General features: G+C 49.6%; 1 protein-coding gene across 7 annotated transcripts in view; it reads right to left on the bottom strand.

Moving 5' to 3' along the window:
• The window catches only part of NRF1 (nuclear respiratory factor 1), a 705,079-nt gene that overhangs the window by 523,996 nt on the left and 163,627 nt on the right, over window positions 1-17,456 (bottom strand). For all 7 annotated transcript variants that reach the window (XM_069629591.1, XM_069629590.1, XM_069629596.1 and 4 more), the window contains one exon: window positions 8,063-8,203. In XM_069629591.1, the coding sequence (XP_069485692.1) occupies window positions 8,063-8,203 (141 nt within the window). The remainder of the gene's footprint in view (window positions 1-8,062; window positions 8,204-17,456) is intronic.

Below are 17,456 nucleotides of genomic sequence, written 5' to 3'. Positions count from 1 at the left end.
GAGGGGGGACGTCGGGTAACTCCTGCACTGGCACAGTCAAAAGCTTGCAACTGGCAACTTCTATTCCATTGGCTGCAAGTAACACACACACACACACACACACACACACACACACACACACACACACACACACACACTGGTGTCCCTCTCCCTGGTTCTACGGTTTCCTGCAGCAACTCTGAGGAAATTCAACCAGCTCCAAGATGGATGTCCAGGTGGCTTACTTTGGAGTAGATTGGTCCCACCAACTCAAAGGGATAAGTCGTCCTTGCAGGGGCTTCTCTGTCGATGCAAACTTGGCGATTCAGACCTGCAGCAGGGCTTCACCGGGCAAACCAACAGTCCAGAAGTTGCAGCAGCCGTCCTCTTCAAGCTCTTCTTCGGGTCCTTCGTTCCAGTGGTCGACTCTGCCTTTCAAGCCAAGAGCCTTGGTTTTTATTCAGTTATCTCCCATTCATTCCAGCCTAGCTGTCATTCATCCAGCAGGGTGGCTGTCCTTGACGGGCAGTCAGTCAATCACCACAGAGTGCATTTGGTTCTCCTAGGAGACTAAGCAAAGGGTGCTTCGGCACCGCCCTCACTTCCTGCCCACCCAGACACTCCGGCGCCAGAGGCGGTCTTCAGTCTTGAAGCCCGCCAAAGGCGAATGAACAAAGAGACCAAACTAGGTTTGGTGCGCAGAGAAACTCTAGAAATACCTTTCCAAAAAGAAATGGCGAAAAAAGATGACCAGGACCTATTTAACCCTTTAAGTGCCAAGGGTGAGGTATCTCGTCCTTGATAGTGCACACGCAGTGCCAAGGACGAGATAGCTTGTCCTTTTCGGCACCTTGTTTTGAGCGATCCCTGCAAAGCAGGGATCGCTCAAAACTGTAATCCAACCCCCGGGCTATGTGAGGGGGAGGTCCCCCCTCACTGCCAGGGGGCTGGATTACCTTCAGTTTCACGTCGGCGTGCGTAACGCACGTCGGCGTGAAACTCAAAGTAAATCCACTGCAGCAGCCATTTTCGGCTGCTGCGGTGGATAAAGAAGGCGAGTTCCCTTATTTGTCAGCCTCGATCTCCAGCTGTATTTCAAGCCGGAGATCGAGGCGGGTATCGTTGGAAAGGGGAGATTCTCCCCTTTCCAACGATACCAATTGTGTGGCATTGCTGCCCGCGGATCGGGCGCAGGACGCCTCGATCCACGGGCAGCAACGTCACGGATCAAATGAAGATCCGTTTGTGACGCGGGGGAGCGGGGGGCTGCTTACTAAGTAAGCGGCCCCCTTCCCCCGTGGCCCCAAAGCATGGGGCCACAGCGCCAGGGACCCCTGGGGGCAGATGATCACTGCCCCCAGGCGTGAAATAAAAAAATTTTAAAAAATAAAAATTCGAGGGATGGAGGGAGGTGGGAGGGGGTTTGGGGCCCACTGGACCACCAGGGATGGATCAAAAGTGGTGTCCCTGGAAAGGGGACTTTCTCCCCTTTCCAAGGACACCACATATGAGGCATTGCTGCCCGCGGATCGGGCGCAGGATGCGCGATCCGCGGGCAGCAATGCCAGTGGATCAACGCAGATCCATTTGTGACGCAGGGGGAGGGGGGGCTGCTTACTAGGTAAGCGGCCCCCCTCCCCCAGTGGCCCCAAGGCATGGGGCCACAGCGCCAGATACCCCTGGGGGCAGATAATCACTGCCCCCAGGGGTGAAAATAAAAAAATAAAACATTAAAAAAAAAATCAAGGGGAGGTGGGAGGGGGTTTGGGACCCTGGGGCCCACTGGACCACCAGGGATTGATCAAAAAGTGGTGTCCCTGGAAAGGGGACTTTCTCCCCGTTCCAAGGACACCACATATGAGGCATTGCTGGTCACAGATCGGGCGCAGGGCGCTCGATCCTTGACCAGCAACCCACTAGACCACCATGGATCCGTTTGTGAGGTAGGGGGGGGGGGGCGCTGCTTCAAGTAAGCAGTCCTCTCCCCCTCCCGGCCCCCAAAGCATGGGGGCACATGCATGTGAACCCCGGGGCAGATGGCTGACCATCTGCTCCAAGGAAATGTAAAGAAAATTATGGGAAAAGTGGGTGGGGGAAGGGGTGGGGGCCACTAGCCACCATGGATTTTTTTACTGAATGAAAGGGGGGGTGCCCACCCAACCGAAGCAGAAAGGGGGCACCCCTTGTAACCCTCCCTGGGGGCAGATATCTGCTCCTAGGAAGGGGCATCTGACCCCAGGGAGGGATGCAAGAGGTTGGCCCCCCCATCTGCCCCCAGGGAGGGTTGCATGAGGTGGGGCCCTCCATTTGGGGTGGGGGAGGGCTGAGGGCCACCCCCCGTTGCAGTACATCATTCGCTGCCAATTTAGGGTGCCCCTCAGCCCCCCCTAAAAAGCAGCCTATGAATTTGTATTATTTTTTTTGTTTACCCAACTTCCCTTTGTGCAGATGGCCACATTAGTGTGGCAATCTGCCCCCAGGGTGCCCAAACCCTACTGCCCCATCTATTGGGGGTCCTGCCCCACCTTTTGTGGTGGCCCTCTCCCCCCCCCAACCCAAATGGAGGTGGGGTGTACCTCACGCAGCCGTTTGTAGGAGGCCCAGGGAGGCCTGCATGAGGTGTCCCTGCCAGCCATTTGGGGTGAGGGGAGGAGAGGGCCCCCAAAAATGGTGACAGGCCCCCTCAGTGGGTGGGGCAGTAAGGTTTGGGCACCCCGGCGCAAGATTGGCACACTAATGTGACCATTCTGCACCAAGGGGAGTTGGGTTACCAAAGGAAAAAAATGAAAATGGTGGAACGCTTTTTAGGGGCGGGTGGTGGGGCACCCCAAAGGGTCAGGGAATTTTCTAATGGGAGGGGGCATTGACCCCCTCCCCCCCACCCGAAATGGAGTGGGTGCCAAGTCATGCAGCCCTCCCTGAGACCAGAAATCTGCTCCTAGGAACGGACGCCTGAGCCCAGGGAGGAGTGCAGGACAGCCCCCCCCTTATCTGCCCCCGGGGAGGGCTACATTTTGCTGGTGTGACCGTAGGTAACATGTTCTTTGTTTTGTTTACAGCTTTTTCTACCCGAGCAGCTGCAACGTTATGTGAGTACTGTTTTTTATTATTCTATGGTTAGGGCCCACTGTCAGTGGGGTGGGTGAGACTGGTGCTGGATTCTTGGTGGTGTGGGTGGGAATGGCCCGTCTGGGCAGATCACCTCCAACTGTCCTGGAGTTGCGGCTGGGCTGCATTACAGCTTTTCCCTTCGGGGAGGTATTGGCACACTGCCGAGACTCCTTGGTGGGGAGAAGCTGTAACGCAGGGCAGCCAGGGCTCCAGCAAAGTCGGCGGTAATATCCCTGGCCTTGGGCACCCTTCTCCCATGTGGGTCTTTGCTGGTGGTTCTGGGTATTACATTCTGGGCATTTGCTTAAATCAGACCTCTGTGGATTCCCACGGGTGTCCTCTTTTGGGAAATGCATGGGGTTCCCTGTTTTCCTTGCTGGCTTCGACACCCTAGGCCCAAATCTGTAGGTTGCCCACATGAACAAAATGGGCAGTGGCGAAAGGCTTGGGGTTCCCAGTGGGTTACCCTTTTCCTTTTGCGCCCCCGGTAGGTGCACCCACACATGAGGTACCGTTTTCATCGAGACACATGTGGGGACGCGAGAAGGTAAGCCACGTGGTGTTGGCGGTGTGTTTCGGTGGGTGGCCAGAGCGAAATGTCTGAGAATTGTCTTCATTTACGGCCAATTTCAGAGACATTTCCCTGTGTCCACTCACCGAAACACGTCGCCAACAGCAGATGTCATACCTTCTCGTGTTCCCACAGGTGTCCCGACGAAAAAGGTACCTCGCATGTGTGGGTGCACCTACCGGGGGTGCAAAAGGAAAAGGGTAACCTGCTGGTAACCCCAAGTCTTTCGCCACAGCACAATTTTTTCATGTGGGCAACCTACAGATTTGGGGCTAGGGTGTCGAAGCCAGCAAGGAAAACAGGGAACCCCATGCATTTCCCAAAAGAGGACACCCGTGGGAATGCAAAGAGGTCTGATTTGCGCGAAGCGGCCCAGAATTTATTACCCAGAACCCCAGACAAAGTGAACATTGTGTTTTTTCCCCACCAAATATCACACTTTGTCGGGGATTGCGGCTAATAACAACTGGGGCAATTTGCGCATGGCAGACCTCTGTGGATTCCCACCGGTGTCCTCTTTTGGGAAATGCATGGGGTTCCCCGTTTCCCTTGCTGGCTTCGACACCCTAGGCCCAAATCTGTAGGTTGCCCACATGAACAAAATGGGCAGTGGCGAATGGCTTGGGGTTCCCAGTCGGTTACCCTTTTCCTTTTGCGCCCCCGGTAGGTGCACCCACACATGTGAGGTACCGTTTTCATCGGGACACGTGTGGGGACGCGGGAAGGTAGGCCACGTGTTGTTGGTGGTGTGTTTCGGTGGGTGGCCAGAGCGAAATGTCTGAGAATTGTCTTCATTTCCGGCCAATTTTTGAGACATTTCCCTGTGTCCACTCACCGAAACACGTCGCCAACAGCAGATGCCATACCTTCTCGTGTTCCCACAGGTGTCCCGACGAAAAAGGTACCTCGTATGTGTGGGTGCACCTACCTGGCTGGCAAGGGGCAAGCCGAAAACGCAAGCAACCCCCAGTCTGTTTGCAGAGGGGAATCTCAGCCGTTCTGCCGACCGGCACAACATACAGATATGGGCCTCGGGTGTCCAAGCCACCAAGGAAAACAGGGAACCCCATGCATTTCCGAAAAGAGGACACCCGTGGGAATCCGCAGAGGTATGATTTGCGCACATCGCCCCAGAATTTATTACCCAGACAGCCCCGCAAAGTCCGAAATGTGGGGAATAAAACGCATTTTCCGCACATTTAGCTCGGCGCACCCATCGAAACACGCCCCCAACAACACACGGCCTACCGTCCCACGTTCCCGCAGGTGTCCCGATGAAAACGGTACCTCACATGCGTGGGTGCACCTACCTGGCTGGCAAGGGGCAAGCCGAAAACGCAAGCAACCCCCAGTCTGTTTGCAGAGGGGAATCTCAGCCGTTCTGCCGACCGGCACAACATACAGATATGGGCCTCGGGTGTCCAAGCCACCAAGGAAAACAGGGAACCCCATGCATTTCCGAAAAGAGGACACCCGTGGGAATCCGCAGAGGTATGATTTGCGCACATCGCCCCAGAATTTATTACCCAGACACCCCCGCAAAGTCCGGGGCACATTTCGGACTTTGCGGGGGTGTCTGGGTAATAAATTCCGGGGCGATGTGCGCAAATCATACCTCTGTGGATTCCCACGGGTGTCCTCTTTTCGGAAATGCATGGGGTTTCCTGTTTTCCTCGGTGGCTTGGACACCCGAGGCCCATATCTGTACGTTGTGCCGATCGGCAGAATGTCTGAGATTTCCCTCTGAAAACAGACTTGGGGTTACTTGTGTTTTAGGCTTTCCCCTTGGCGGCCAGGTAGGTGCACCCACACGTGTGAGGGTCCGTTTTCATCGGGACACCTGTGGGAACGCGTGACGGTAGGCCATGTGTTGTTGGGGGCGTGTTTCCATGGGTGCGTCGAGCGAAATGTGCGGAAAAAGCGTTTTTTCCCCACATTTCAGACTTTGCAGGGCTGTCTGGGTAATAAATTCTGGGCCGATGTGCGCAAATCATACCTCTGCGGATTCCCACGGGTGTCCTCTTTTCGGAAATGCATGGGGGTTCCTGTTTTTCTTGGTGGCTGAAGCAGCGCAGGCCTAAATCTGTCGGTTGCCTCCCCAAACCCTTTGGGGTGGGGGTGATAGCAGCGTTTTCGGCTTGCCCCTTGCCAGCCAGGTAGGTGCACCCACGCATGTGAGGTACCGTTTTCATCGGGACACCTGTGGGAACGCGGGACGGTAGGTCATGTGTTGTTGGGGGCGTGTTTCGATGGGTGCGTCGAGCGAAATGTGCGGAAAAAGCATTTTTTTCCCCAACTTTTCGGACTTTGCGGGGCTGTCTGGGTAATAAAATCTGGGGCGATGTGCGCCAATCATACCTCTGCGGATTCCCACGGGTGTCCTCTTTTCGGAAATGCATGGGGTTCCCCGTTTTCCTTGGTGGCTTGGACACCCGAGGCCCATATCTGTACGTTGTGCCGGCCGGCAGAATGTCTGGGATTTCGCTCTGAAAACAGACTTGGGGTTACTTGTGTTTTAGGCTTTCCCCTTGGCGGCCAGGTAGGTGCACCCACACATGTGAGGTACCGTTTTCATCGGGACACCTGTGGGAACGCGGGACGGTAGGCCATGTGTTGTGTTTGTGTGGTTTTCATAACGTTTTGACCCATTTGCTGGTGCTCTTTGTCTCAACCCTTTCTTTTCCCAAATGTGACCTACATTTAGTCGCTGCTTTAGCCACCATACACTTTTGTAACCTGCACAAGTCACCTACCCTTGAAAAGGTCTGCCTGTGCTCTTTCAAAAAATGTATGGCTGCTGTTCCTCACCACATTGGTTTTCCCAATTTACACATGCTAAGTGCGTCTGGTCAGGCCGTGAGCGTAAAACTCCTGTGTACCATGGCTCAGCGTTTGGCTTGTGGTATTGCTTATTTTGTAAAAACACTACAAAAATTGTATGCTCTCCTAACTGCAAGAGTCGGGGGAATGTAGCGGAGCATTGCTTTTCTCAAAATTCATAGAAGCCATTGCCGTATCAATCCAACCATGTCCAACACATTCCTTTTTTTTCTGTCATTTTCCCGCTTTTCCCCCATTCGATGGCAGTTTCCCCAACCTAGTTGTTGCCTGACCTATGCAAATCACCCCTTCTTAAACTTGGAATTTTGTCTACTTTTCAGAAATATATGCCTTTCTGTCCTCCAATTTGGCTTTCCTGCCCTTTTCTTCCATTCCGTCCATGCATGTCCAATTGGCAAAAATGACAAAAATCGCCTACCTCTCACAAAACGGTTGATAACCACATCAAAATAATTTTTTTCCATTTCCACTCAACCTGTTTCTGAAAGCCACGAAATTGGGGACCTCAGCACAGCAAACCATCTGTTCCTAGCTCTTACAAGGAAAAGACACAGGCTTCTTTGTACATCATTTTATTGGCATTTTTTGAAAAAAAACAAAATTTTCGCACTTTTTCCTTATTTTCTCTCACCCCCCCCTACAGCAACCTGGGATTCCTGGGTGGCGTTACGACCGCCTACAGGTGGGAAAAAAAGGAGCCAAATTTGGCCGAGATATCTCATGTAACAAAAAAGTTACAAGCCATTGAATGACCACATACCAAAATCACCAAAAAAGGCCCTGGCACTGGGGAGAAATACCCATGGCACTTAAAGGGTTAAAGAGAGGGGGCTCAGACCCCACCTTGAAAAACATGGCTCCCGCGATTTAACGTTACCGGAGCTACGAATAGTTTGCAGTCGGGAAAATCATAGTAGTTTGTTGTAAAACCACTGCTACCAGCCAATCTGAGAGGAAAGGGTAGCATTTGACTGCTACATGAGTATCTAGACATAGGGGTTACTAAGTAGCCCCTCCAGCACTCTATTGTAAGATAGGGTGTGATGTGTCTAGGAATTTAAACGACTAGTAAAGTCAATTTCACTTTACTTACTCTGGGAAACAGTAGTTTATTCAAGAGAAGGTATTTAAACCTTGGGAAAGCCTGAAAAGGTTTCCCTGTGCCACTGCACCGAGGATACTGTGTGACACAAATGAAAAGATGATGCCTATGGAGTTGGTTAGACTCCATAACCAAAAGAAACAAACACAGAAAACAAAAAGAATTAAAAGTACAAAGTCCCAAAATTCAGCAAGAGAGCTGGGGGGCTCTAAGGTAGAGAGGAATTAGCACATTTATGAGAATCTTCCCAACACAAGGCAGTATTAAAAAAGAACAATATCAGTTTACGAACACTGGATGTTTTGAGGACTGAATGGATTTCAACACCACACCTTCATTGTCTTATTTTTGATTCTTAAGCATTTGAGTGGACAGTTTGACAAATCTAACAATTCGAAGGGTCATTTTAAATTCTTCAGTATCTGCGGACTATGCTTTTCAACAACTTTATGGCTTACCTGGGTCATCTTGTCTACAGACACTGGAATGCCATCAATGTTTAGGGGTGGAAGCTCTGGGTTCATCTCTTGTGGCGCAGGCGCATGCTCTGCCAGTGCAGACTCCAGATCTTCCAGAATCATACTCTTGTATTTGCGCACCTGCAATGAGAAGCAGACAACGTAAACAAGAAAAAATGCAGCCAGAAATGGAGAGTACTAGGGAACAACCTAAGAACACACTGCCACAGCTGGATGACTGCAATACACTGCTGCTTTTCATCTCCACCTTCCAAAAAATAACTGGTGCAACAAGCAATATCGAACAGCATCCAGAATCAAAGCAACAATGCATAAAGGTTTTTATTGCAAACGCTTCTCTCCAAGCCATTCTGCTCAATGAACATGCGCACTACAAGAAACAGCACTCAGGCATTGAAAAAGGAAAATCGATTTGGGACAGGCATGTGTGCGTGCTGGTATGTGACAGCTCTATGAAAAACAGATTCAGTTAATTATTTCCATTCGGAAGCCAGAAAACCGGTATTACTGTCCTGAGGCTTGTCAACACTGGATACATCTTGGGATTATTACTTATAGTTCAGTGAGGAGTATGGAGGTCAGTTCAGCCATGTGAAAGCACAAGATGGCTTAACTTTAAGAGCTATGAATAGAGAACCTTCCCACTAGGTGCCACTAAAACTTATTATGGACTAGTTCAGTAATTTTAAAAGGGCGCAGACTGATTAAAGATTGTATGAAGGGCCATCAATGCATCTCATGGCTACTCTTTCATCCAGCATGGGAAATACCTTGTAATATATACATAGAGGATAACATTCGCATACCCCAGCAGCTATTTGTCGGGCAGGTGGCTTAACATCTCATGGTGGCAAGAGATGGTTTCCCATGGTCTTCAATATTAGGCAATACAGTGGGGTCAAAGATGAACGTGTGCTATTACAATGGATGCTGTGAAAACTATGGGGAGTGCTTCAAGTGTAGCAGTGCAGAACATGCGGAGGTTTGCTGGGTATTAGGGGAGTTCTCCAAAAGTCCTACTGGCAGTATGACTTTAGTAGGCTATCCCAATGGTTTGTGGATCCCCCCCCCCAACTCTTAGTATCAATCTGAACTAGCTCAGGACCTTGGTAGTGTGCCAGAGCAGTCCGGCGTATAGTAAAACGAAGATGTGAGCTGTAGGTAAGGACTCAATCTTACACAAGCACAGCAAAGAAGCACTTACACATATAGTTATATAAAATATATATTTATTATATTTACACCAGAATCACTTTAAATACTTCAGACGGTAATGGTAGAACACTAAGGAATACTAGATAATACACTACAAAGGGCACTTTTATGTTTGTTAGTGTTAGGAAGAATTCTCACAAATGTGCTAATTCCCTTCACCTTAGAGACCCCCAGCAACTTTGCTGGATTTTGAGGATTTGATTTTCTTCACCTGGAGAGAGAGTGAGCCTTTTTCCCCACTCTCTCATGTATTTTGATATGCGTTTTACTCGTGTTTTCTTTGGTTATGGAGTTTTAGACAACTCCATAGGCATCATCTTTTCATTTGTGTCACAGGGAGGCCTTTCAGGGTTTCCCAAGGTTTAAATCCCTTCTCTGGGATAAACTACTGTTTCCCAGAGAAAGGAAAGTGAAATTGACTACTAAGTCTTTTCAAATTCCTAGACCCAGCACACCCTATCTTACAATAGAGCGCTGGAGGGGTTACTTAGTATCCTCTATGTCTAGATACGGAGGTAGCAGTTAAATGCTACCCTTTCCTCTCAGAATGGCTGGTGGCAGTGGTTTTACAACAAACTACTATGATATTTCCCGATGTAAAGGACATTTGTACCGCGCACTATCACCACCGGAGTGGTCCCCTGGAGCTCTGGCAGCTCTGAAAAAGGAGGGGAGGTTCAGTTAGTGGGAGGAAGCAGGAAAAGTGCAAGAGAGCAGTGATGTGCTGTTGGCAGCCTCAGCCCGATGTGTCCGTTGGCTGGGCCTGGGGTGTTTGCGGCCGGTAGTCGTTGTATACTGTTGTGCAAGACTGTGTTTTTGTTTTGTTGTTGCAATGTAGTGAAGTTTGTGCGGTTTGTTGTGCTGTAGGTTTTGGTTGTGTTTGGTTTGGAGTTTGAGAGGTGTATTCAGAAAGGGAAATTGTTAGTAGGGTAGGTTAGTTTGCGTCTCTATCCCGTATTGAGGCGCTCAGCTTGCGTGGTCTCCCCTGATGCGGCTCTGTCCTGATCTGGGTCTATTCTCTGGCAAACTATTTGTAGCGCCGGTAGCGTTAAATCGCGGGAGCCATGTTTTTTTAAGATGGCATCTGAGCCCCCTCTGTTTAAACAGATCCCGGTCGTCTTTTTTCGCCATTTCTTTTTGGAGAGGTCCTTCTAGAGTTTGTCTCTGCGCGCCAAACCAGGTTTGGTTCCTTTGGCGGGCTTCAGAAGTGAAGACCGCCTCTGGTGCCCGAGTTTCTGGGGTGGGAAGGAAGTGCCAGAGGGGCACAAAACTCCCTGTGCTTAGTCTCCTAGGAGACCCAAATGCACTCTGTGGTGATTGGCTGGCTGACTGCCCGGCAAGTACAGCCACCCTGCTGGGTGAGTGACAGCTACGCTGAAATGAATGGGAGAGAACTGAATAAAAGGTGAGTCTCTTGGCTTGGAAGGCAGAGTCGACCACTAGAACAAAAGAACCGAAGACAAGCTTGAAGAGAACGGCTGCTGCAACTCCTGGACCTTTGGTTTCCCCGGTGAAGCCCTGCTGCAGGTCCGAATCGCCAAGTTCGCATCGACAGAGAAGCCTTGCAAGGACGACTTCTCCCTTTGAGTTGTTGGGACCTATCAACTCGACCAAAAGCCACCGGAACACCTTATCTCAGATCTGGTTGCATTTTCCTCACAGTGCTGCAGGAACCCGAATAACCAGGGTGAGGGACACCAGTTTGTGTGCTCGACTTACAGCTACCGGAATTGACGATTTGCCAGTTGCAAGCTTTTTGACCAGTCCCAATGTAGGAGTCCCCCAACATCCTCCCTCTTGTCCCCACGACTGAGGCCCAGGAACAGTGAGATCTGCAGGAACTGCCAGGAACAAAAGTCGTCAGCTGCCTCTTTTTCTTCATTTGTAAGGTACTGTAAAACCAGACAGGGTACTTACCTCTCGCGGTGAAAGTGCTTGGAACTTTCCCAACTCACAGGCCTAATCAGCTTGTGACCCAACATACGATTCTTCTTGCTACAAACTATTCTTAAGAACCTTTGCAGAAACGTTTCAGTTTAACTACCAGAACTGCTTTGTCCTATCCAAGACTTTAGCCCATTGACTTTAGCCTACCCTATTTAATTAAATTGACTCTTCTGGTGAACTCTAAATATTTGCACTGTCTAAAGAATATTGGAACCTTTCATGTTCTAATAATCTTTACCTTTCACTCCTCTTGAAAAGTATTTCTGAATTGGCCTTGAAGTGTATTTGTGTGTATGATACAATTGCCTCCTTCTATTGAATGTTTTATAATTGAATGGTTAATATATTTATAAGTATTTTTAACCAAGAAACCTGGAGTAAGTTTATTTGAACACCTGTGATTGTAGACCTCTGTGTAACATTATTACAGCTCACATTCCCTCTTGAGATAAGCCTGGCTACTCACCCCCGCTACCAAAACTGTGATACAGATTTATACCAAAGGTTGGTTTCGCTTACACCTGTAGTCATAGTTGTCTGTAGTGGTCCCAGAGGGTACTGCATTCAAGCGTTGCCTAACAGGGAGAATTCTCAAAAATGTGCCAATTCCCCTCTACCTTAGAGACGCCCAGCTCTTTTGCTGAACTTTGGGACTTTGTACTTTTAATTCTATGTGTTTTCTGTGTTTGTTTCTTTTTGGTTATGGAGTCTAACCAACTCTTTTACAGTTGTGTCACAAAACACCTTTAGTGCAGTGCCACTTGGAAGTCTTTCAGATCTCCCAAGGTTTAAATACCTTCTCTGGGATCAACTACTGTTTCCCAGAACAGTCTTGTAAATTCCTAGACCCAGCACACCCTATCTTACAATAGAGTGCTAGAGGGGTTACTTAGTATCCCCTACATACTCATGTAAAAGGCCAATGTTACCCTTTCCTCTCAGAATGGCTGGCGGCAGTGGTTTTACAATGAAATACCATGATTTACCCCGCCGCAAACTGTTCACAGCTCCGGTAACGTTAAATCACTGGAGCCATGTTTTTCAAGATGGTGCCTGAGCCTCCTTTGTTAAAGCTGGCCCCAGTCTTCTTTTTTCGCCATTTATTTGTGGAAAAGTCCTTCGAGTTTTTCTCTGTGCGCCAAACCAGGTTTGGTCTCTGTTCATTCGCCTTTGGCGGGCTTCAGGAGTGAAACCCGCCTCTGGCTCCAGAGTGTCTTGGGGAGTCAGGAAGTGAGGTAGGTGCCCGAAACTCCCTATGCTTAGTCTCCTAGGAGACCCAAATGCACTCTGTGGTGATTGGCTTGATGACTGTCCGGGAAGGACAGCCACCCTGCTGGGTGAGTGGCAGCTAAGCCAGAATGAAAGAGAACTGAATAAAAGGCGAGTCTCTTTGCTTGGAAGGCAGAGTGGATCACTGGATGAAAGAACCGAAGGAGCTTGAAGAGGACGGCTGCTGCAACTCCTGGACCGTTGGTTTGCCGGTGAAGCCCTGCTGCAGGTCCGAATCGCCAAGTTCGCATCGACAGAGAAGCCCTGCAAAGGACGGCTTCTCCCTTTGAGTTGGTAGGACCAATCAACTCCCAAGTAAGCCACCCTAGAGTGCTGCAGGAAACCGTAGAGCCAGGGAGAGGGACACCAGATTGTGTGCGTTGCTTGTAAACTGGCCTAAAACTTTTGGAAGATCCTCTGGACTCCTAAGAAGCAGGACTGACCAAGCCGGACTCCCCTCAGTTGAGTGCGGGACCTCAGATGTGAGGAAAGTCCACCTTGACAGCCAGGAACCACGCTTATTGCTATTTTCTGTACCGCAAGGAGCTGAAACGCGAAACACCCACTGAAAGTAAAGTTTGCCGGTTGCCAGCTTGGACGGTGCCAGTTTAGTGCAGGAGTCCCACAACGTCCTCCCTCTTGTCCCCACGACTGAGGCCCAGGAACAGTGAGATCTGCAGAGCTGTACAGGAACAGAAGTCTTCAGCTGCATCTTTTTCTGCTTTACTAAGGTACTGTGTAAAACTAGTCTAAGAGAACTTACTATTTACTGTGGAAGTGCTTGTAACTTCTACAACTCTCAAGTCTAATCAGCTTGTGGCCCTACATTTGATTCTTCTTGTTCTCAAAGACTCCTAAGAACTTGTGCAAAGACTTTTCCATTTATTTACCTGAAGTGCTGCATCCCTTGGCCCATTGACTTTGGCTTAGCCTATTGAATTGAATGACTCTTCTCAGAGTTATCTGAAAGCATCTGCCCTGCTAATGACTATTTGTATTTCTTGTGTTCTAATAACTTTTGCCCTTTACTTACTTTTTAAAGAGTATTCTGTATGCCAACAGTAAGGTATTAATGTCCCCAGCACCCTTGTTACTGAAGTCACCTGTGGGTGTAGGTTGTGTTTGTGGGCCACCCGAAAAGGGCCATGTCTGAGCCAGAAACTAAGAGTGTACAGTATTGAAGTATATTTGTGTGTTACTATTCTGTTGCTCCCTTCTGAAGAAGGCTTTATAACTGACTGATAAATTACTAATTGTTTATGCAAGAAACCTTGGGTGTAAGATTATTTGAATACCTGTAACTGTGGATCTTTGTGTAACTCCACTACAGCTCACATTTCCCCTCTTGAGATAAGCCTGGCTGCTCAAAACGCTACCAAAATTGTTAAGAACAAGCTTATACCAAAGGTTGGGTTGCCTATACCTGTAGTCCTAGTTTGTAGTGTTCCCAGAGGGTACTGCATTCAATCTTTGCCTAATAGTTCGTGAGTACATTTGTAGCAATGTTAGAAAGGGAAAAGACAAGGTTACTGTATCATCGGTAAATGCACACTCATGCGGTATTCAACAGGTTATACGGTAATGCATTTACTCTGCAAACACAAACAAACGTAGGAAAATAAGTTGTAAGTGCAACATGAGCTTAGTTCAAGGTTCTACAGACTGTTTCTTCGCATAGGAAGTCTTGTCTCAAAAATGCAACCCTAGCGAAAGGCAAATTGGAGAGGGCTTGAAGTCTTAGCAACTAACAAAGGAGACCTAAAAAGGGACTTGAAAAGGGGACACACACAGTTGCTTGGGTCGGAGGGAAGAGGGGGGGGTTGCACTGGGCACCTCTACGTGCCCTCCAATGCTCTGGAGCAACTTCACTGAATCAGGTAAGCAATACCATTTCCCCCCACAGTACTCGAGTATGAAGAAGGCGTTTGTGTTGGGTCCTCGCGATGTGGCCGCTACCTCTGGATTCCTTTGTCTGGTGACGGAAGGCAGGGCAATGGACGGTGTCCTCCAGCCGCAGCCTCGAGAGGGGACCTGTGGCACGACTTTCAGCAACTTCTTGGTTTGCGCTGCCGTTTTGGAAGCCTTTTCAGCAGCAGCAGCAACAAAGGACAAAAAACGTCCTATCAATCTTCTTCGCTTCCTGCAGTCCCACACTCTAGTTAGGGGGTCTGGGCGAGTTGGATTGGATCTCTGGAGTGTCCTTACGCGCTCAGCACAGATTTGGATAGATTCAGCCTCGAAACAACGATGCACTCGAAATGGGCAGTAGGTCTCCTGGTATTGGGGTTCCGCAACTCCGGAAACTCCTAGGACCTCGGGCGATGGCTTGGTTTCAAAATTTGCCTTGGGACTGGTTGTTCCCACCAGCCAAAGGGAAGGAGTTGTACTCTTCGGAGCTCCTCTGTCACATAGAAAACGTGGCCAGGACAGCACTGGTCGCTTCACAGTGTTGCAAACGGTCTGCAGGAGTCTCTGGTCATCATCATCTTCGGCGACTTCAGTTTCCTGTGGTCGACTTGCCTTACACTCCAGAAGCCTCACCTCTAATACAGTTACAACACACACTGCTCTGCAATCTCGCTCAGCATGTTACAGAAAGGGGTTTTTGGCTGTCCAATCAGGACAGCCAGAGGTGATGGCTAGGTAGAGTAAAAGGGATGGCATACAGAGAAAAGTGGACAATGGGATAGGAGTACAGAAGATACTGTTAGGGGAGTTTTCCTAAAGTCCACATAGGTGTAAGCCTCTATAAAACTATGAACAATCTGGTTTCCACATGAATCATGCAACAGAGATTGCTCTCCTAGATTTAAAGGCAAATATCACAGAAATTATCGAGGAAGGCAATGCAGCATGACTTCCTTTGCTGGACCTTTCTTCGGCTTTCGACTTTGTCGACCATGCTCTTAGAAAAGATGCCGATCAAGTTAGGTAAATGCACCACCAAGGCTGCAAGTTGGTTCAGATCTTTCCTTGGACCTGGGATGGCTAATGTGTTAAAAGGCAATGCCCATTCACGAAGAGTTCAACACGGTTAATGCCGGTCGGCATTGCTTATTGTTTATTCTAAACCCTTATGTGATCTTCTGGTTTCCCTTGGGGTTCATTTGGCAAATTATGCAGACACCCAGATAGTGTTTAAACTATCTGGGGTCTATAGTGACGATGTGGCCAGAGTAAATTAAGTATTTAAGGCCATACAGATATAGATGGCTACAAACTCTCTGGCCCTGAATGATTCAAGGAGTTGCTTATTATCGGCACCCAACATAATCTAAAACATCTTGACACTCGGTATAAATGTTTTGAAGTTAATGGCATTGCCGCTGTAGTGTCTGATGCAGTTAAAACTTTGGGAGTCTTTGACTCTCATCTCACCTTTAAGAAGCGTGTCTCATACCTTAAATCCTCCTGTGCTGGAATTCAAGATGGCTGTGATGCCGAGAGCACCGTGAAAGCTGTCCCTCCATCTCACAGGCCACAAAAATGTCAACAAAAAAACACTTTCAAGCACTCCCCAGGCATGAGAAACTCAGCACAGAGCCCCAAGGGGCACCAGGACCAAGAGGAGAGCACCGGCGCTCACGTCCGACAACACACAACAATTAGCTGTGGAGCCACTGAAGGGAAGCTCTCTGACATACGAGCCCCCGTGGCGACAACCAACAAGGGGGTTTCCCTGGCCAGGCACTGTGCAAATCCGGTCCCTCGTCAGAGAGTTGGGTGGTGAGGGGGGAGTAAGGAGCAGAACACTGAGAATCGGAGGTTGGCGAACCCTCACACCCACCCCCGGCAGTAGAGTGGAACAGAAATACAGCTTACCCGCCCCCAGCGAAACCGGAGAAAACGCTGCACCACTTGTGAGGAGCCGCAGAGCCGGTTCCCGGCCTGCGTTCGGACTGGAACAGCCAGCACAGCGCCACAGCCAGAGGGAGTGGCCCCTCACTGTGGAGTCATCGGTGCAGAGAGACGGCACAGCAGGATCCTCGCCGTGCGACTCACAAGTATGCAAGGGGGAAGCAAACTAACGCCCTACACACACAGTCAAACCCTGGCCTTCTAGAGACACAGCATGGTGTACCGCCCACCCTCCCCACCGACTTGGATCTCCTGCTGGTAATTAATACAGTCGCGGCTCAGCATAGGCATACTTATCCCTGGATAAACAGCGTTTTGGGGCCACCATCACATCTGCACCCAGCAATCTCTTTGAAAGGAGCTGGAGATATGGACAAGTTCCATCTGCAGAGCCCAGAATTATCAATCTCAGGGGAAGTGATCTAGCTCGACCTACCAAAGGCCCACAACTCAGCACCAAAAGATTTTGATCAGCACTAGGGAACTCAGACTGCGGGCTCCAGAGGGAACACACCCTGCCACAGCAAGCTAGCAGTGTGTGCAGCAAGCACCCTGGCAGTGCTTCAGCGGGGAGCAGCCCCCTCGGGGTCTCACAGCCACGAGCGGGAGGCCGGACCCTCCACAACCACACCACCTATCCAATTCAGAGGATCGCCCCACAAATCCAAGTCCCATCCAAGCCAGAGCCACAGCGAACCGAGCATCCTAGGACTCCGATCTCCACCAGCACCCACAGAATACAAAGAGACGACACCATTCAAGCACACGTAAAAACTTCACAAGTAATCAGCCCACTCACTGAGACATGAGCCGCTTGAACCCAAGGTAAAGGAGCAAACTCCAAAACGCTGAACTTCCTCGAGGCCCGAGAGACGAACAATAGGAACCAACTAAGAACCACCTAAGGAGCTTGGCTCACACCTCAACTATAGACAATGACAAAATCAAGGGAGAAAGACCCGCCAACCTCCCTGAAAGGCCCCAAAAAGGGCCAGGAAGGCCCCCTCACCAAGATCTGGGCTAGAGATCCAGACCTCTACAGGGCACCACAAACGGCAGACTCGTCCACAGAAGCAGGGGACAA

This window comes from Ambystoma mexicanum, chromosome 12 (genome assembly GCF_040938575.1).
Source record: "Ambystoma mexicanum isolate Mex_15411 chromosome 12, UKY_AmexF1_1, whole genome shotgun sequence".
In the NCBI taxonomy this organism is placed as follows: domain Eukaryota; kingdom Metazoa; phylum Chordata; class Amphibia; order Caudata; family Ambystomatidae; genus Ambystoma; species Ambystoma mexicanum.
This window is presented reverse-complemented; position numbering and strand designations above follow the sequence as displayed.